This window comes from Lagopus leucura, unplaced genomic scaffold, assembly GCF_019238085.1.
Source record: "Lagopus leucura isolate 7727_CA_CO unplaced genomic scaffold, USGS_WTPT01 Super-Scaffold_100157, whole genome shotgun sequence".
Classification (NCBI taxonomy): Eukaryota; Metazoa; Chordata; class Aves; order Galliformes; family Phasianidae; genus Lagopus; species Lagopus leucura.
This window is the reverse complement of record NW_024962334.1, coordinates 6203791-6219655: the sequence shown is the minus strand read 5'-3', so window position 1 is coordinate 6219655 and position 15865 is coordinate 6203791. Positions and strand designations below refer to the sequence as shown.

Genomic DNA, 15865 nt, shown 5'->3' with positions numbered 1-15865 from the left:
GGGCTCTGCGTGTGGGTGCCTATTTATCTCTCAATGTAACATCATGCTCTCTTCATAATGTATATGAAGGAAACTATACATAAATTTAGAACTCAGACAATGAGGTAACAGAAAACATTCCTTTTGCAAGAAGAAATCAAACCCTCTTCATCTCTACTTGTCTGGGTCTCCTATCTAGGTAGGTAGTAATATAACTCAGGAGATCTCTTTTAACTCTGTTGCCAATGGAGGGCTTTTGAGCTCCTGTGTCCATAGCAGTGTAGGCTCCTATATACAACCCTGAGCTCCTATTCTGCACTTTTTCTTTCAGCAGTTCCTACCTGGCATCTAAGAAAAATGTTTGGACAAATGAGTCTCTGTAGATACTCAAATCTAAAATTAATTCCAACAGTTGTAACAAACCTACTTGAAGCTTGCTAGAATGTACGTGAATTAAAAGCATTTTACAAAGATTTTTTTTTTTTTTTTTAATGAAAACCAAACCTAAAATTTCTGAGGAGAATTCAGCTGTGAATAGTTGGTGGCCACAAGAAGGAGCCCCTCAGGTCAGATAAAAAGAACCAGATCCTTTTTAAACAACATGAGGAAACCAGCCTATTTTTTTTTTCTGACTCTGCAGGGAACACGTTGCAGTAAATACAATATTCCTGAAGTAGCAAGTGAGGTAACATCATTTGGCCTTTACTACCAGCTGCTGTGTTCCAGAAAAAGATCTCCTTTCCATGAGTTATCATTTCTCCAGCGCAGTCATACTCAAAGTCACTGCTGTGTATAAAAAAAATCAGTTGATGAGAAAAAGCAGGTATAAATCTTAGAAGTTATCAGTGCACTTGCTCTTCAATTCAACAGTGGTTGCTTGCTCTTCAGGCTCTGATATCTGCTATAATACGCCACACTCCTCATGGATCAGTGCCACTCTGCTGATACAAGAATGGTAGCTACTCTGACAGCAGCCTAGCCAAAGTGATGCATTTCATGGAAGTAACCAGGATTCATGTTCAACGTGAACATGAAATGCTCAGTCCCCACTTGGCTTTCCTTTCCTCTTCTTCCCCACTGCTCTCTTGCCTGCCTGAATCCCTCACGCAACCCCACTGAAGTCACTCCCATTATTTCTGTCAGACAACAATGTTTTACTCATTTGAAATCCCTCACTTTCCTATCATAAAAACAATTACTGTAAAAATCTGTTGGTATCGTATGTCAATACCAAGCTCTTTTCTCTCTCAACACCAACAATCTGAAGTTTAAATATGCTTTTTTTTTTTTTTTTTTGGAGAGCCTAACTGTGTGACTGTGTTACAAGTCTTTTATTAATTTATTGTTTAATTCTTAGCTCGTTGTGCACAGGCTTTCAGTAGCAGCAGCTAAACTTTAAACTTAGATTCTGAGGGGCTTAAAGATCCCTTTTAATACTGAGTAAAAGCTGTAGTACCTCAAAGTTACAGTCTTAAATTCTGCCTTTCTGTTTGTGATGTTCTGTGTATAACTATTTTTTTTTTTTAGAAGCTAGATGTCTCAGTATAACAGTGCAGTCAGTCATTTTTTTGTCTTGAAACTTTGATAGAGATAATTTGAGAAGGAAAGTTGTGCAGCTGGCGAGGATAAAAATAAAATGTTTTTGTTTTGCAGGGTTGATCTTGAAACAATAGCTGGCTGAAGATGTTCAGCAGCTTGGAAGTTTAGGAAAAATACAAAAGAAACAGATTAGCCTGAGGTAAAAGGAGTAAAAGATGTACCATAAATCTCATACATAACTTGCCGATTAACACCTCCAAATATATACATTCACATTATAAACCTGATGCATTATTCAGTCCTGAAAGTATCTCCGTCAAGTGCCAAGTAACTGTAATTCCATATATACAACAACATCATCATCAAGATAAACTCTTCATGTGGATATTTGGTTTATTCTTTATGTATGACACTGAATGCAGTTTTTGCTGAGCATCACTTACCTGGAATGAAGGTAAGACAAAGGACAGACTTACTTAGATGGAAACTTTCTGTACTACTGAAAGGAAAACTGAGTAATACAGGAGTAATTTTCCTTCAAATGATTTGGGAGTGTGGTTTGAAAATTAGAAAATGACTGGAGTAGATGTGTTGGAAGGTATAAATGCATGCCCTAAATTGCATTATGAGAAGACCTGTAGTGAGAAAACTCTGCCAGATCAGAACTGGATCTGGAAATAAACAGATCTCTGCCATGGTCGATAGTAAAGTAATTAGATGTATAGCAAGGAAAATGTTACCAAGGTGGAAAAAGATTTTGATTTATAAATGACAGTATGTGCCATGTATCTGGTAGCTGCTGTAGGACTCTAAAGCTGGAAAAAACAAGATGAAAGAAACTCACTGGGGCCCCAGGTAGAGTGCTGAGAAGGCATTAACTGTCTTTGCTCGACCTGTGCTGTTGATGCTCCTCCCAGATCCTGGGCTGCAGACCAAGTGGTGCCAAGGCTGTGTTAAATCTGCACACCAGGACAGCAGCAGTCCTGCTGGGCTTCAGAACAGACATTGCCAAAATAACCATGCCAGTAACCTGGTCTCCAGAGCAGCTGGGATGGGACAGCGTCAGGATTTGGGAGGAATAAAAAGAAGAGAGGAGGCAGAAAATTTGCTACCAGGTTGTAAAAATAAGCACTTGGAGGGGAAGGAGGTTGTGAAAACAGAAAAACTGAAAATGAGCCAACAAACACTGCTAATATTCTGTAAGGCATAATCTTCCCACTAAAGAGTTTGAAGTGGAAAGAAGGGAACAAGCTGTATAATTCAGACGTGAGTCTGTTTGTGGATTGACAGGAAAGAAGGAGGTGCAGAAACCTATGGGATCAAATAAGCCAGAATAGCTTTGTTTGTGTGTTGGGTAGTTTTTTTTTTAAGCTAATAGGCCACATATAGCAACCAAATCCTGGCATTATGGTTTTGTTCTTTCTGTGATCAGAAAATGAGAGAGCATTGTTTCAGACTTAAGGCACAGCAGTTAAGCAAGAAATCTAGGCAGAATAAAGTCACACTAGGTACAAATTTGAAACAAACATCTGGGAAAAACAAAAGCAAGAGGCATAGGTGTTCCATGGGTCTGTCAGCATTTGGTTATGGAGGAGAAGAGATTGACTGACGGGGTTTCAGAAATAGGAAGGATGAATAAGGTCCTTCAGATAACAGGATGCCACATGTGTTCAGGTGGCTATTCATGCTACACGCAGAAATCCTTTGCTTTTAATGCACAAAGTAAAACAGTAAAAACAAAAAGTTTCACTTCAAAAGAAGCAAAACAATAGTCCTGCCAAATCCCCAACCTTTACTTGGGAGCCGTGCTCACTGAAGTCAGCTGGAGCTAGGAGTGAGCAAAGACCTTAGGATTTGGCCCAGTGACAACAACTCTGTTCTAGAGCTGAGCACTTATATGCTTTCATCATGAAGCAATTTTAACAGCCTAATTTTGGAACCCCAGAAGGAGGAGTGGATACACTAAAATATTAACTATCACAACTCCCAGTAGATCTCATTCCTCCTTTCTGTGGACAATACAAATGTGATTACATGGTACGTGGGACCTGGTGCTGATGTTAATTGTCCCCCTCTGTTACTGTCAGCCGCCCTGCCAGATGTATTTCCATGTTTGTTTCAAGAGACATACTACCATTTAAAGTAGTGTCTGCTTTTGCTGAACAGCTAAACAGCTCTGCTTGGACAAAAAAAAGAAAAAAAAAGGAAAAGAAAAAAAGAACACATGAACAAAATGAATTGGTGAAAATTTATGCCATAGGTAGACCAGCACTTCTTAGCAGAAGTTGTCTTTTTTAAGATGATCTGAGTGAGCTTTAATTTCACAAAAGAACAATAATGGAAAATAATGCTGCATGCTTCATAGGTGGACAGATACAAGGCACAATCATAGATGATTAACCCTACATTCGCAATCATATTCATCACAGATTATTCGTGAGAAGAAAAAGAAGCAAAACTCGGGCCTTAATATTATTGCTGCAGACTCTCAGCAGGTGTGTGCAGTGTAGCTTCATTTACCTCAGCAGGGCTGCCTGGATTTACATTACTCTGAAATCCAGACTTTTAATATCCAAAATTCATTGTGCCTCTTCCACTGCTGCAAAGGTTATTGTAAGAGTACTTCAGGAGTTACCAAAAGGAAATCACTGTTCCGTTTAGAAGGTGAAATGGAAAAGAGATATCCAAATGGAGCAGCAAAATGCAGGATTCGTGGATGAGACCTCAGAGACAACAGTCTAAATTCCTCTTATGTCAAAAGTTAGGAGATAACCACACATGCACATCACTGTAATAGGGACAAAGTATGGAGATGACCAGATGCTTAGCAATCAGATGCCTGAGTTGAACCCAGGGTACCAACCAAGAAGTAGGAAACACATCCATTTTGAGACCGAAAGTTAGAAGAGGATTTTAGAGAAATGGAAGGACTGTTCCTCATCATCTCTTGCTTGTGTTGTAAGCTTGTCTGCTAGCACCAGGAGGAAAGACTGGAGATTAAATTGCCTGGCCATGAAGAGAGGAGCCATGGAGAAGTTTGTAGCCAGTCATTCCACCAGCCACTTCTCATAACCTGAATTACAGGAGATCTCCCACAGCTGATACCACCCATGTTGGAACAGCTGTTTGGTGGAAGGGAGAATATATTCCTGTGATTAAATACAGAATTTATAGTCTTGCTGCCTTCTCTGGAAAGAAGCATCTCCTCCTTGCTAGCTGAGGCAAGAGAAGGGAAAAGCAATTTCCAATCCCAACAAAAAGCAATCAACATGTTTTAGGAATGGATGAAGCATTGCTTAGTTTGATCTGTAACATGTTTTGATCTGTCCACGAGTTCACAAAGGAGGAAGAAGTGATGATCACTGGGCTAAACACAGTGAACTCAGCATATCTGACTTTGGGGCTCTAAATCTGATTTTCATGATTTGCATGAGAAGATTCTCTGAAAGATGTTCTTGTGAGTTGTGAGCTTGTAATACTTCAGATTTGAGAAAGATTCACTGGTTTTCCTCAGCTAGAAACAGGCTTCATACCTGTTCCTAGCTCAAACCATGACTGAGTGACATGAATACAATGATAAAACAACCACTCTTTCACAAGCATTTTTCTCAAACTCAACTTGTTGTGAAATTTGAAGCAATACTAATAGAGATGAAAACTCTTGGGAACAGAAGTGTAACATAAAGTCTTTTTTTTTTTTAGATTATGATTCTAGTGTAGCTAGATTAAAAGAAAAAAATGTTGAGTACATCGAAATAGGGCTGCTTGAAAACTTAACAGAAAAAAAAATTCTTTTAGATACAACATTTGAGAGTTTTAGCTAGACGAATAAATGTATTTAATGCTGCTGTTCTCAGGGGGAGAAAAAATTGCTTAGCGTTTGATTAAAAAATTAATTTTCTGGTTTTCACATGCATACAAATATTGTTATATTTATTTTGCATATGTTGCCTCCTTTTTACAAGCTGTTTTAAAATGTTTAAAGAACAGTGAGTCTTTAGAAGCTAGTATGAAAATATATTTGGCAGGGAAGTTAATATAAGCTCAGGGTAAGTCACAGTTGCAGAATATCTCACATAGAGTTTACTTTTTTTGTGCCTTATGACTAAGTAGCCTGCTCAGAATATAATGAAGACAAAAAAGAATTTCCTTGAAATTTGACAGAAATTATTGTAGTTAATAAACTGTGTGTGTTTCCTCAAGTGTGCCACTCCCTGGAAGGCAGTACTTTGTCCTATCACAGCTTATGCTGAATTTCAAGGCTATGTAAAGGAGTTTAGAGCAAAAGGCAAACCATTTCATATTGTCAGGCATTTTATTTCACATTTTTTCTAGTTCTGGTTCTTCGCAATGTTAGAAAATGTACCTTGAACTACAGGTTTTTGGACCAACAGCAGAAGGAATTGTTCAGATCTAGGTATTCAGGATGGTTTAAACCAAGCCAGAGAGTTGTACAGGAGGGACAAAACTGCTAAGCAAACACAGTTTGACTACACGTGCAGACTGTACCTCTTGATAATTTAGAGGTCTGCCAATTAGACATGCAAACACACAGCTGCCAAGGATGCAGTACATCAGTAGAGGGCTGAGAACGTGTGATTCACAGTGACATTTGTGGGAATGGTGACAACTGAGCATCTCTTCAGATTGCGTGCTCTGAAAAAAATCCCTGAGGCTCTTTCAGGAATTTTTGCTGTTAGGCTCTGATGTGCCAATCAGAGCATCTCATTGTAGTTAGGACTCGGCATGTCAAAGAAAAGCACAGTAAGAGACCTGCGTGGAAAGGTTTATATCCTAAACTGGTGTGAGGATCAGTGGGTGAGTATCAAAAACAGTGGAGTTCAGGGAGGGTAATGTAAGGATGATGGTCAGAGCAACAGTAGCCAATCTGGTAGGTACCTGGAGGTACCTACCTGGAGGTACCTGGGAAATCAATAATATTATTATTAGATATTACAGAAAAGATTTTACCTTTGAGAAGTCCAGTACAGTATTTGAGAAGACAGATGATTGATTTTTTTTATTTTTATTTTTTATTTTTACAGCAATAACAAATGTATTTGTTCTAATGGCTTTGCAATCTCTCTGGGAAAAAAAAACACAGATATGTTACGTAGCAGATTGTGCAGTGATGAGCATTCTCTGTCTGTCTGTAGTGAATTAAGAGGATTAAAGGCTTCTAAGAAAGCTGTCTAGGGCAGCCGCAAATACATGATAGAGCTAGATTCTCAGACTGTATAAATTGGCAGCAATTGAAGTCAATCTAGCTAATTCAGTTTGTACAGCAGTGTATTTGTACTATTTATTATTTAGAAAGGAGAAAATAGAAAAGGAATCAGGTTTGCTTACAAACTTTATCGTGGATACTTTGCCAAAAAACACACCAACCCCTTAAGTGTTTGAAATGTCCTTTTATCTTGTTAATTCCATGAGACATGGTATTTCTCTCATCAACAGATAACAAACATTATTTATAAAACTGCATACTGGCTTCGGACATGTCATAACCTTATTTTGCTCATTGAAATGCCAAGGCATTGCATTTTTACATCGAAACTAGAGAAGAACACAACGATCCCACTCTCATCTGTGCTCAAAAATCACTTGCTTTTGTGTCCCTCAATTTTAAGAAGAAAACTGTGAGCCTCCATGCTCACAATAGCAGCATTTCTATTGGAGAAAGTTCCTTATTTGCTCTAATCAATGCAGCGTGCTGAAGTCCAGCAATGCCTTCAGGCTAGCTGACACCCTGGTAACATGTAGTCCTTCAACAAATCCATTTAACATCTGAAGTATATTCAGGGGGTTGCTGGTACAAAATGAATGCTCTTTGGCCCAGAAAAATGGATTGCATCTGGTAGAATAGATTTCATTTGTCAACACTGTTGTTCTTTCCCTTTTTTGAAACACTTTTGGTTTGAGTCCCTTTTGGTAATGCACCTGACATGATCTCTAGTTAATCAGTGCAACAGTTCTGCATGTTGAAGTCCTTCATTTATAATAACGCAGGAGTGAAATAATTTGGAAAGTTGTTTTAAGAAACTGAAAGAAGGAAGAAATAATTCCTTATAGAAGGTGGATGTTTATTTTACAGCAGTGAGCAAAAACCACTGACGGCACTTACAGTCTCCATCGCTAAACAAATGAGGTACATTTTATAAAAATTGCAGCAATCAAATTGTCCTAAGGGTTCATCCCAACACCATTAATGCCTCGTGTTACTTGTAATCCATCTAATGATGTTGCTAACGCTACTGTGAAGAAAGGGATAGAGAAGAGCAAGCAATCACCTTTTTTTGTTGTTTTTACTAGGACAGTAGCACAGCTGACATCTGAAAATCAGGGTTTTGTCATGTGGTCTGTCAGAAAGCACAGTGGATAAGCTTATTTCATTTGTTCTTTTCTTGTGGAAGATAAAGTTAAGTGTGGAAATTTATAAAAACAACCTTCTTGTTGGCCCCGTGCCATCCAGGAGCCTCTGCTACTGCCAAGGATGGCTAGCAATGGCTGAGCAGGAAGCAAGATTAAGCATGTTGGGAAGTAAATAACTCCCATCAGGATTGCTCTGAATGCCAAAGCTAATGGTCCAAGCAAACACAATATAATCAAATTGCTTGTCCTTCCAGTTAACTACCATTCACCTTGAGATCACTAAGGAGAGAGCTTATGAAAGAGGAGTGAAGCACTCAGGTGGAAGGAGCGGGGCTTTCTCTGAGCTTTGAATGGTAAGAAGGTGTGATGGAGAAGTTCTTCTAGAGAATTGGAGAAGAAACTTACCTTAGCATTTTAATTTGGTTTGGGAGTACAATTTCAAAGCAAACCTCTCAGTTGTGGAACAACTCACAGCCTCATTGAGTGCAGAGTGCTTCTCTTGGGGATTTGATTGTGCTCCACGTACGCACTTACTGCACAGAAGGGCTAATGGGATGCTCTCTTTCAGAGTATTCTGTGATCTGAAATGTTTGCATGCTGTATGCATTTCAACACCCTCCATTTCGCTCTGCTGATCCGCTCCTACTGAGCCACATTGTCTGCAGTTGTAGGCAGAGCCAGAGAGTCTTGGGAAAGAAGCTTCTAGACATCAGGGAGGTGATTAGGAGCCCAAAAAAATTATTCTTTGCAGAAGACAATTGGAAATTTATATATTTATCTTTTCAATTGCAAAGTTAGTTACATAAAGCAGTTCAAACCTCTGATATCTTCCCAGCTTCCCCTCAAAGTTCTTAAACCAAAATCGTAGACAAGAGTTGTGTGCTTTCCACGTAAAATAAATCCACAGCAAGGGCAGGTGCAACTCCCAATGAAATCAATATCACTGGCAACAACATCACACTAGGAATGAATTTCAGTAGCTGTTCTTTTTCTGCCTGCTGCTTTCAGCCTGCAGCTGAAGAGCTGTAGTAAAGGGAATTCAGAAGAAGAGGAGGTGTTGATAAGCTGTAGTTCATCAGGGCTTCCTGATTCCTTGAAGCACGAACATTCAATAACTCTGAAGAAGATGGAGACTGTGTTGGATAATGCTGAAAAAAAGGTTAATAAAGATCCAGGGTTTAGCTATTTCACTTATCTCTTCCTTGTCCACAAGTTTAATATATTGAGTTGTGTGACCGATAAAAAGCTTTTGACCAGAGACAAACTCTCTTCCCCATCTAATTCCAACCCACCAGAACATCTTGAATTTGATACCAAAGGTTTGCATTTCTGAAGTATCGGTATTGTGAAGTCTTGTGATCCTATCATAATTCTAGAAAAGTTCTTGTGCTTGTGGGAATTTTAATTTGATCTTATTTATTCATTTATTTATTTATTTATGCAAAAGCTTATTTGAAGCCTTCCCTGCAGGACAGAAAATGTGAAAGGCCTAGGAGAATTATCTCCAGTGTGTTTCTTAGAGCCTTTTAGTGATTGGTTTAGGTCTTTGTTCAGTCCATGATTTTGTTTGTGATATTTCACTGGAGTTGGAGTGGGGTCAAACACAGAGCAATTACAGTCTTACATTTTTGCAAAGTTTGGTAGTGTTTTTTTCTATGTCGTAACCTTGGACTAAATTAATTCTGCAGAAGGAAATTAATCATACTAAAATTTGCATACTTCTCTCTCTATTGACAGAGTTGGTTCCAGTTGAATTCCAAGCTTCTCCCTTAGGAGTAGCATCACAAGTACATTAAATCAGTTAATGACAGATCAAAACCAAGCCTGTTATAAGCCAGTGTTTACATTTGAAATCATCCAGTTAAAGAGTGAGCCAGGCCATAGCACACTTCACAATGAGAATTCTCCATTTGAGTAACAGCAAGAATGCTCACCTTGAAAATGATTTTAACACAGGATAGTGCTCAGGATTATTAGCTCATGCAGAGATGCCTGCCAAGCCTGTAGATGTAATTTGGTCTAATTTTTCATGAATATCTGTGTTCTGTTCCGAACACTGAGGCTGTAGATGTATGCACAGCTGCACACTCACCTGAGTGCCTATGCATAGGTTTGGACATGCATGGCCTGAATGCTATACTACCCCCCTTTGGAAAACTATTGACTTTTCTGCCCAGGGTGCTGGAATATATCTAAACTGGCAAATGTCTGCACGGTAGAATGCTATAAAGGTAGTAAAAGCAGAACTCCTTGAAACATTCTGCATTGCTGAGCTTGAAAGACAGTTGATTCATGGTAAAACAAATACTGTATTGCACAGCTTACTCTTCTTTCTGTGGCAGAAGCAGTATTTTGAAATTTAATTAACTTCATGTGACACTATAGAAACGGATGGCAAATCAATAATGAATGCCATTTCAGTCACCCTGTGGTGGTGTAATTCTGTGTTTTTCTGCACTGATTAGGTCTGACTTTGGTGGGAAGCACTTCGGTAGCAAGGGGGCAAGTTATTACTGAGCTTCTGGCTGTCACTGGAAAGATGAAGTAGTTCAAGCACTTAGTAACCACAGTGATTTTGGGTGCCAGTGACTTAACATCTAAGCAGGAGAGGAAGAATCTCACGTTTTGTTGGTGCTGTTGTAGGGTGGTTTTCAGGCTCAGCAAGTCCTCTACTTATCCTTCAGCTGAATGATTTTCAGAAAACAGAAGTCACTTTTGCCTCGAAGTTGGCATTTATTGACTTACTTAACTACTCTTCTTTAGCCATTTCCCCACTGAGACTTTCTGACAAACTGGTGGGAATTTCTTTCCTTTGCACCCAGGACTTCTCCTGTTGTGCCCAGAGAGAGATGTGGGACAAGCCCCTAGCTTTGATCCCCCTGGCTCTCAAATCCACTATGGAGAAGCAGCTCAGGGAGCAGAAGGTTTCTCTAGCAGGATGTGGGAAATCTTCCATGTAGCAAACGCAAATGCTGTTAATCAGAGGTGATGGTTTTTGCCCGTTTATTGGGACTGGGGAGTTCGGTGTTGCGCAAAGTGGGGAGAGAGCTGGAGAACCTCCCTTCTTCAAGGGCAAGCTGCCTATGTGTGGAAGTGGTAGAGGTTTCCCTCAGGATGCTTGCAGGCTCTTATCCCATAGTGCACTTATGGCTGCACTGCAAAGAGACTGGATGGATCAGAAAGAAGAACTGGGAAGAACAAGTACTCTGGGGCCACTATGTCAGTGTGACAGTCCTATGCTTTTTTGGGAAAGCATGTGAACTCTTCCCTTTAAATCAGTGTGAATTATGACTCCCAATCGTCACTGTTTCTAACATAAACAGCTTCTAATATAAACCATTCCTGCTGGTTTGCCACAGCCAGCCAACGAGGCATGGAAAACATCAGATGTTATATCACATTATATCCAGATAATTGCAGCAGTGATTGAAGTGATTCTGTGATGGCTGATTTAATGCTGAGGAAAAAGGTGGGATGGAGGTATTACACTTCAGAGACAGCAAAGATAAAGTGGATAAAAGCTGGCTTTCCCAGGATGCTTTCCTTTTATCCTACTCATGGGTGAGTTGACAAAACTGCAAAATGATGTGGTTGATAATCTGATGCCTTCTGTGGATCACCTCTGTGCCCTTCTCAGCCTTACATAAAACTCCTTGGGGGAAGGATGAGAGGAGCTCTGATAGGGTACAAGACACTTTGTGGGTAAAGACACTTTGTGGGTAAAGAAACAGTATAAATTTGAGTTGATTATGTCTAATTCTGATACTTAATATTCTGGTGTATGGAACTGTCGAGTCACAGCCTGAACCACTGATTGCTCACCTGAGGCAAGCACTGAGTCAGCCCTGGGAGCACAGGTGAAGGCGATTCAGCTGTGTGACCAAAGAGGTGGAGCTTGGCTGCACCTTTCCTAGACCCATTGAAGGGCTGACTGCCACAGAGGAAGGGTCTTTTCTGGAGATCCCTTCTCTGGGGAGTCTTTTCTGTGAACCTGGGTCTTTTGATACAGGTGAGCATTCTTTCCCTGTTTGTTTCTTTCCGATTTTCACCACAATAATCTTTCCAGATGTAACATCTGGTGATGAATACACAATGCACTTTATAAGGAATTATATGAGTACTTGTTAATTAGTATGAATTAATTAATGCATTAGCTAGCAGTTGACTAGTTAACTATACTGTTATTGCTCCTCAACCTTTTAACCTTTTTTGAAAAAGCTGAACAAGTATTCCTTCATCAAAACTGTGTGTAGTCTGTTTCTGCCAAATTCAAGGCAGTTAATTATATCGAATTTATTTACTGAATTCACTCTTCTTGTAATGCTATTTAACATCTGTTCCTGAAATAGCTTTAAAGGCTGCTGAAGTCTATGCAATGGCTCTAACTTTTCTTATGCTTGAATGCGAAGAATACATTCTCCAAGGGAGTGTGTGTGCAGCTCTCTACAGTATCTCTTGGTGGTCATACATGAAAGAAAAATAGCATTCCTTAGGGGTATGGAGTTTATTACCACATCAGAAAATATATGAAGAGTGGTTTATTTTCAAGTAGGGATCTGTTGTTTTGTTTTGTTTTTTAATTTTGAAATTGCTAGTTAAATTTTAGAGTCAGTTTTATTTCTCAGGTGGCTCTAGGTTTGCTAATGGCTCCCAGGTGCCTGGGGGACAAGAAACTGTCTTTTGCTTACTTAGCAGCAGCAAATGCCAAAACCAAGAGCCTCACCTTGCTGTTGAGAAGAAAGAGGAACTAATTGTGATTGGCTTCTTTCTTGCAGCTGCAGAAACTCAAACGATCGCTCTCCTTCAAGACCAAAAGCTTGCGGAGTAAAAGTGCAGACAATTTCTTCCAGAGGACTAACAGTGATGTGAAGCTGCAAGTGGACTTGATGCCGGAGGTGAGCACGAGCACAGGGCAGCTCCCCAGCTCAGAGAGCCAGGCGTCCTCACCCACCAGAACCCAGCAGCTGCCAGAAAACAACAAGGCTCACATCTTCCAGGAGCACATCTTCAAAAAGCCCACCTTCTGTGATGTCTGCAACCACATGATTGTTGGTAAGAAACAATTTTCAAACTCTCTATGGGCATCCACATTAGAATGTGCAGGATGACTTTCCGTAATTCGTGAGAGCCCAGATGTCCAGCTGAGGGTACTCATACAAAAAGGGTCTGCGTTTAAGTTACATCTGCTGTAAACGAATGTAAAATCTATATTCACTCATGGTTCTCTTTCCTTGGTGACGTGTGTAGTCATAAATAACAAGTGAGGGTTTCTACCAGCATTAAATTCTGTGCTCATTTAGGTTATACTGAGCACCAAGTGCAAGCCTTGTTATATATTATACTAGAAACAGCCGAAATTCATCTTGAAAATTTGTGTTAGCTATTCTTTCTCTTTTATACAGCAGTAATTCTAACTCTTGTTCTTAATGATTGCCCCAACCCTGCTGCCCCTTGTTTTCCATTAAATATGGTGATGATGCCCAACTACCTCAGGTGACAGCTGAACAAGAAGTGGCATCTGCTGGGTGGTAGGCTCTGAGCCACTTGTGTGCATGTTGGCTGTTCAGACTACGTGCTTTGGCAGAGTAGGTCAACTGAACAAATAAGAACTGAATTCATAGTGCAGGCTTTCTTGGGCTTGTTGATTTAGGTGTGTCTCTTCTAGCTGTCTCTGACAATCCAAAAACCTCATACCTTTGAAGGATCTCTCTTCCTCATCTCTGAAACTGTCCATGTCAATATAAGTTACTGCCATGGACTAACTCTCTGACAGAAATAGAGGACAGAACTAATCATTTATTATTCTCTTGAGCTTCCAAAATGCAACTTCATGGTGAGCTCTGCTCATAAAGTATTTTTCAGTACAGAGCAGAAGATCTAAAAAAGGCATCCTTCACACAGCAGGTTATCTGTATGGGTAGAGATCAGGAAAGAAATGCTGGCAGGTGACTAGAGATGTACTACATGTGTGGTCACTGCTATGGGAAGCTGCAAGAGCTGCTATTCAGTAACGCAGTCCTACAAATGCGTGTCTCTGCTGCTAGTTTAGTATGCACATGATCTGGCCTCGTTGTTTATCATCTGGCCCCAGCACAGTAAGTAAATAAACTCAGTGGCAGTGTACCAGTGTGAAAGCGAGGGACAGTTTCCATGTTTTGGGGCAGTACATGGAATGAAATGCTGGTTTAGCTTTATATAGGAGTAGAGCAAGTCTTTGAGTGCAAACTATTGTCTGCAGTTTGTTTAGCTTACTGTAAGAAGCAATGCTCCTTGTTGTGGAAATGCTTTGCATGTGAAAGCTTGGTAAGCCCTTGAAAGATGCTGATAGGATTGTTTGACCTTTCTCAAAGAATGGTACCTTATTTTCCACACGAGGGTGCTTGGTGTCCCCCTGCTTGTTTGAGGAATTGTATTCTTTACATAAGGCAGCTGCCAGTCAGCAGGATGTTAAATCCAATGCAAGACAATCCTGCTTCTGTAAATAAAATAATCAAACACATGAGTCGTGGTTTTGTCCACCCCAGCTTTACTAAAGTCAAGGGAATGGAAGTTTTGATTTCATGTATTTGTTTCTTCCATTTAAGGGGTAGAAGAAGTCAAAGGGAGAAAGATAAAAACATCAATACCAGGGAAACTGTACAGTCCAGAGACTGAAGGGATGTCTGGAAGATAGGGAAACAAAACAGCTTCTTGTATGGAAGCAGGCTCAGAACTTGTCTCCTCCTATAATGTGAATGAATATTCTATCATAGCTCAGTTTCATAAGCATATACTGCAAATGCAAGTGCTTCTCATTTCTGGCAACTTCTCATGAAAATTGTATGGAGATTAATATGATCACAAATCTGCATGACTCAGCAAAACTGTTCCAAAACACTGCTGCATAAGACAGATTATTACTGGCAGCAAATTTTGCAGAGAGCAACTCCAGTTCATAAACATTCTGTGCCTTGCTAGGTTCTCTATGTCCTGCCTGGGGTAGAAAAGTCCTGAAGCATATCTACTAAGATTCAAAACATCAGCTTTAACCCCACCAATTTTCTGAATTTTTCCTTTTCTTTTGTATCATTTGAGGGCTTCCATTTGCTGTTCCCTGTCTTAGCCTCTTAATTAGGCAATGAAGCTTTTAGTAATTGCTGAAGAAGCTAATGCAACCTACTTTGGCTGGTGGCAGGCTGAGTCAGGTGAATTTCTCTGATCTCCTGTAGTGTATCTTTGCTTGAAGGTACAGTGGAGAAGAAAAGATGTTAAGAATGTTACCTTATAATGCATTTGAGTCAAATGCCCTTATTTTCATAGACAGAAGTCTACTTCCATCGTGTTCTATCTTTGATCCTTACAACAGTCATGCCTGGCTTTTCTGTACTATATTTTAAGCAGCATGGGAGACTTGGGTGTTGCTGTTTGTAGCTCAGTTAATCCACGTGATTTGCGCAACTGCTGGTCATGGGGTTGGTGAAGCAAAACAGGCAACTCTTCAGGAAATTATGTCAAGCCTGCTCCCTCAAGCAGACAGGAAAAAAAAGTAATTTCTGTGCAGGAACCCTGTATTTATGCTTGCAACACAGAGTCTATTTGTTCCCTCTATTTGCATTTTTCAAGGGCAGTGACATTTGAGAGTAATGTGTCTCTGGCTTTAAATTCCTTATTGATGAGAGTAAAGGCAAAGGCTACATGCATGTTTTGAAGGCTGGGGGAAAGTGTCCAGGAAAATCCCAGCTTGACTTTAGATGGTTTCAGTTTTGCCACCAAGAATGATTCCAGGTTCACCTTAAATGGTTCTCCAATTCACAAACTGAGCAGCTCTGTTTGGGGCAGCATGATGAACTGTGCATGGCACGAGCATGCAGCACGCACTTTGGACTCGCTGGCATGGCAGAGCCTGTCTGTAGCTTCAACAAGAGCAGGACGTTTGGAACAGAGACAGCAGGATCCCCGTGCTGCTCTTTTCAGTGACAGCAAAATTAAAATATGT

The 15865-nt window shown here is 40.0% G+C and overlaps 1 protein-coding gene across 1 annotated transcript in view; it reads left to right on the top strand.

Moving 5' to 3' along the window:
• The window catches only part of STAC (SH3 and cysteine rich domain), a 73590-nt gene that overhangs the window by 9995 nt on the left and 47730 nt on the right, over nt 1-15865 (top strand). Inside the window, exon 2 of the mRNA XM_042889134.1 lies at nt 12666-12942. Coding sequence (XP_042745068.1) covers nt 12666-12942 — 277 coding nt within the window. The remainder of the gene's footprint in view (nt 1-12665; nt 12943-15865) is intronic.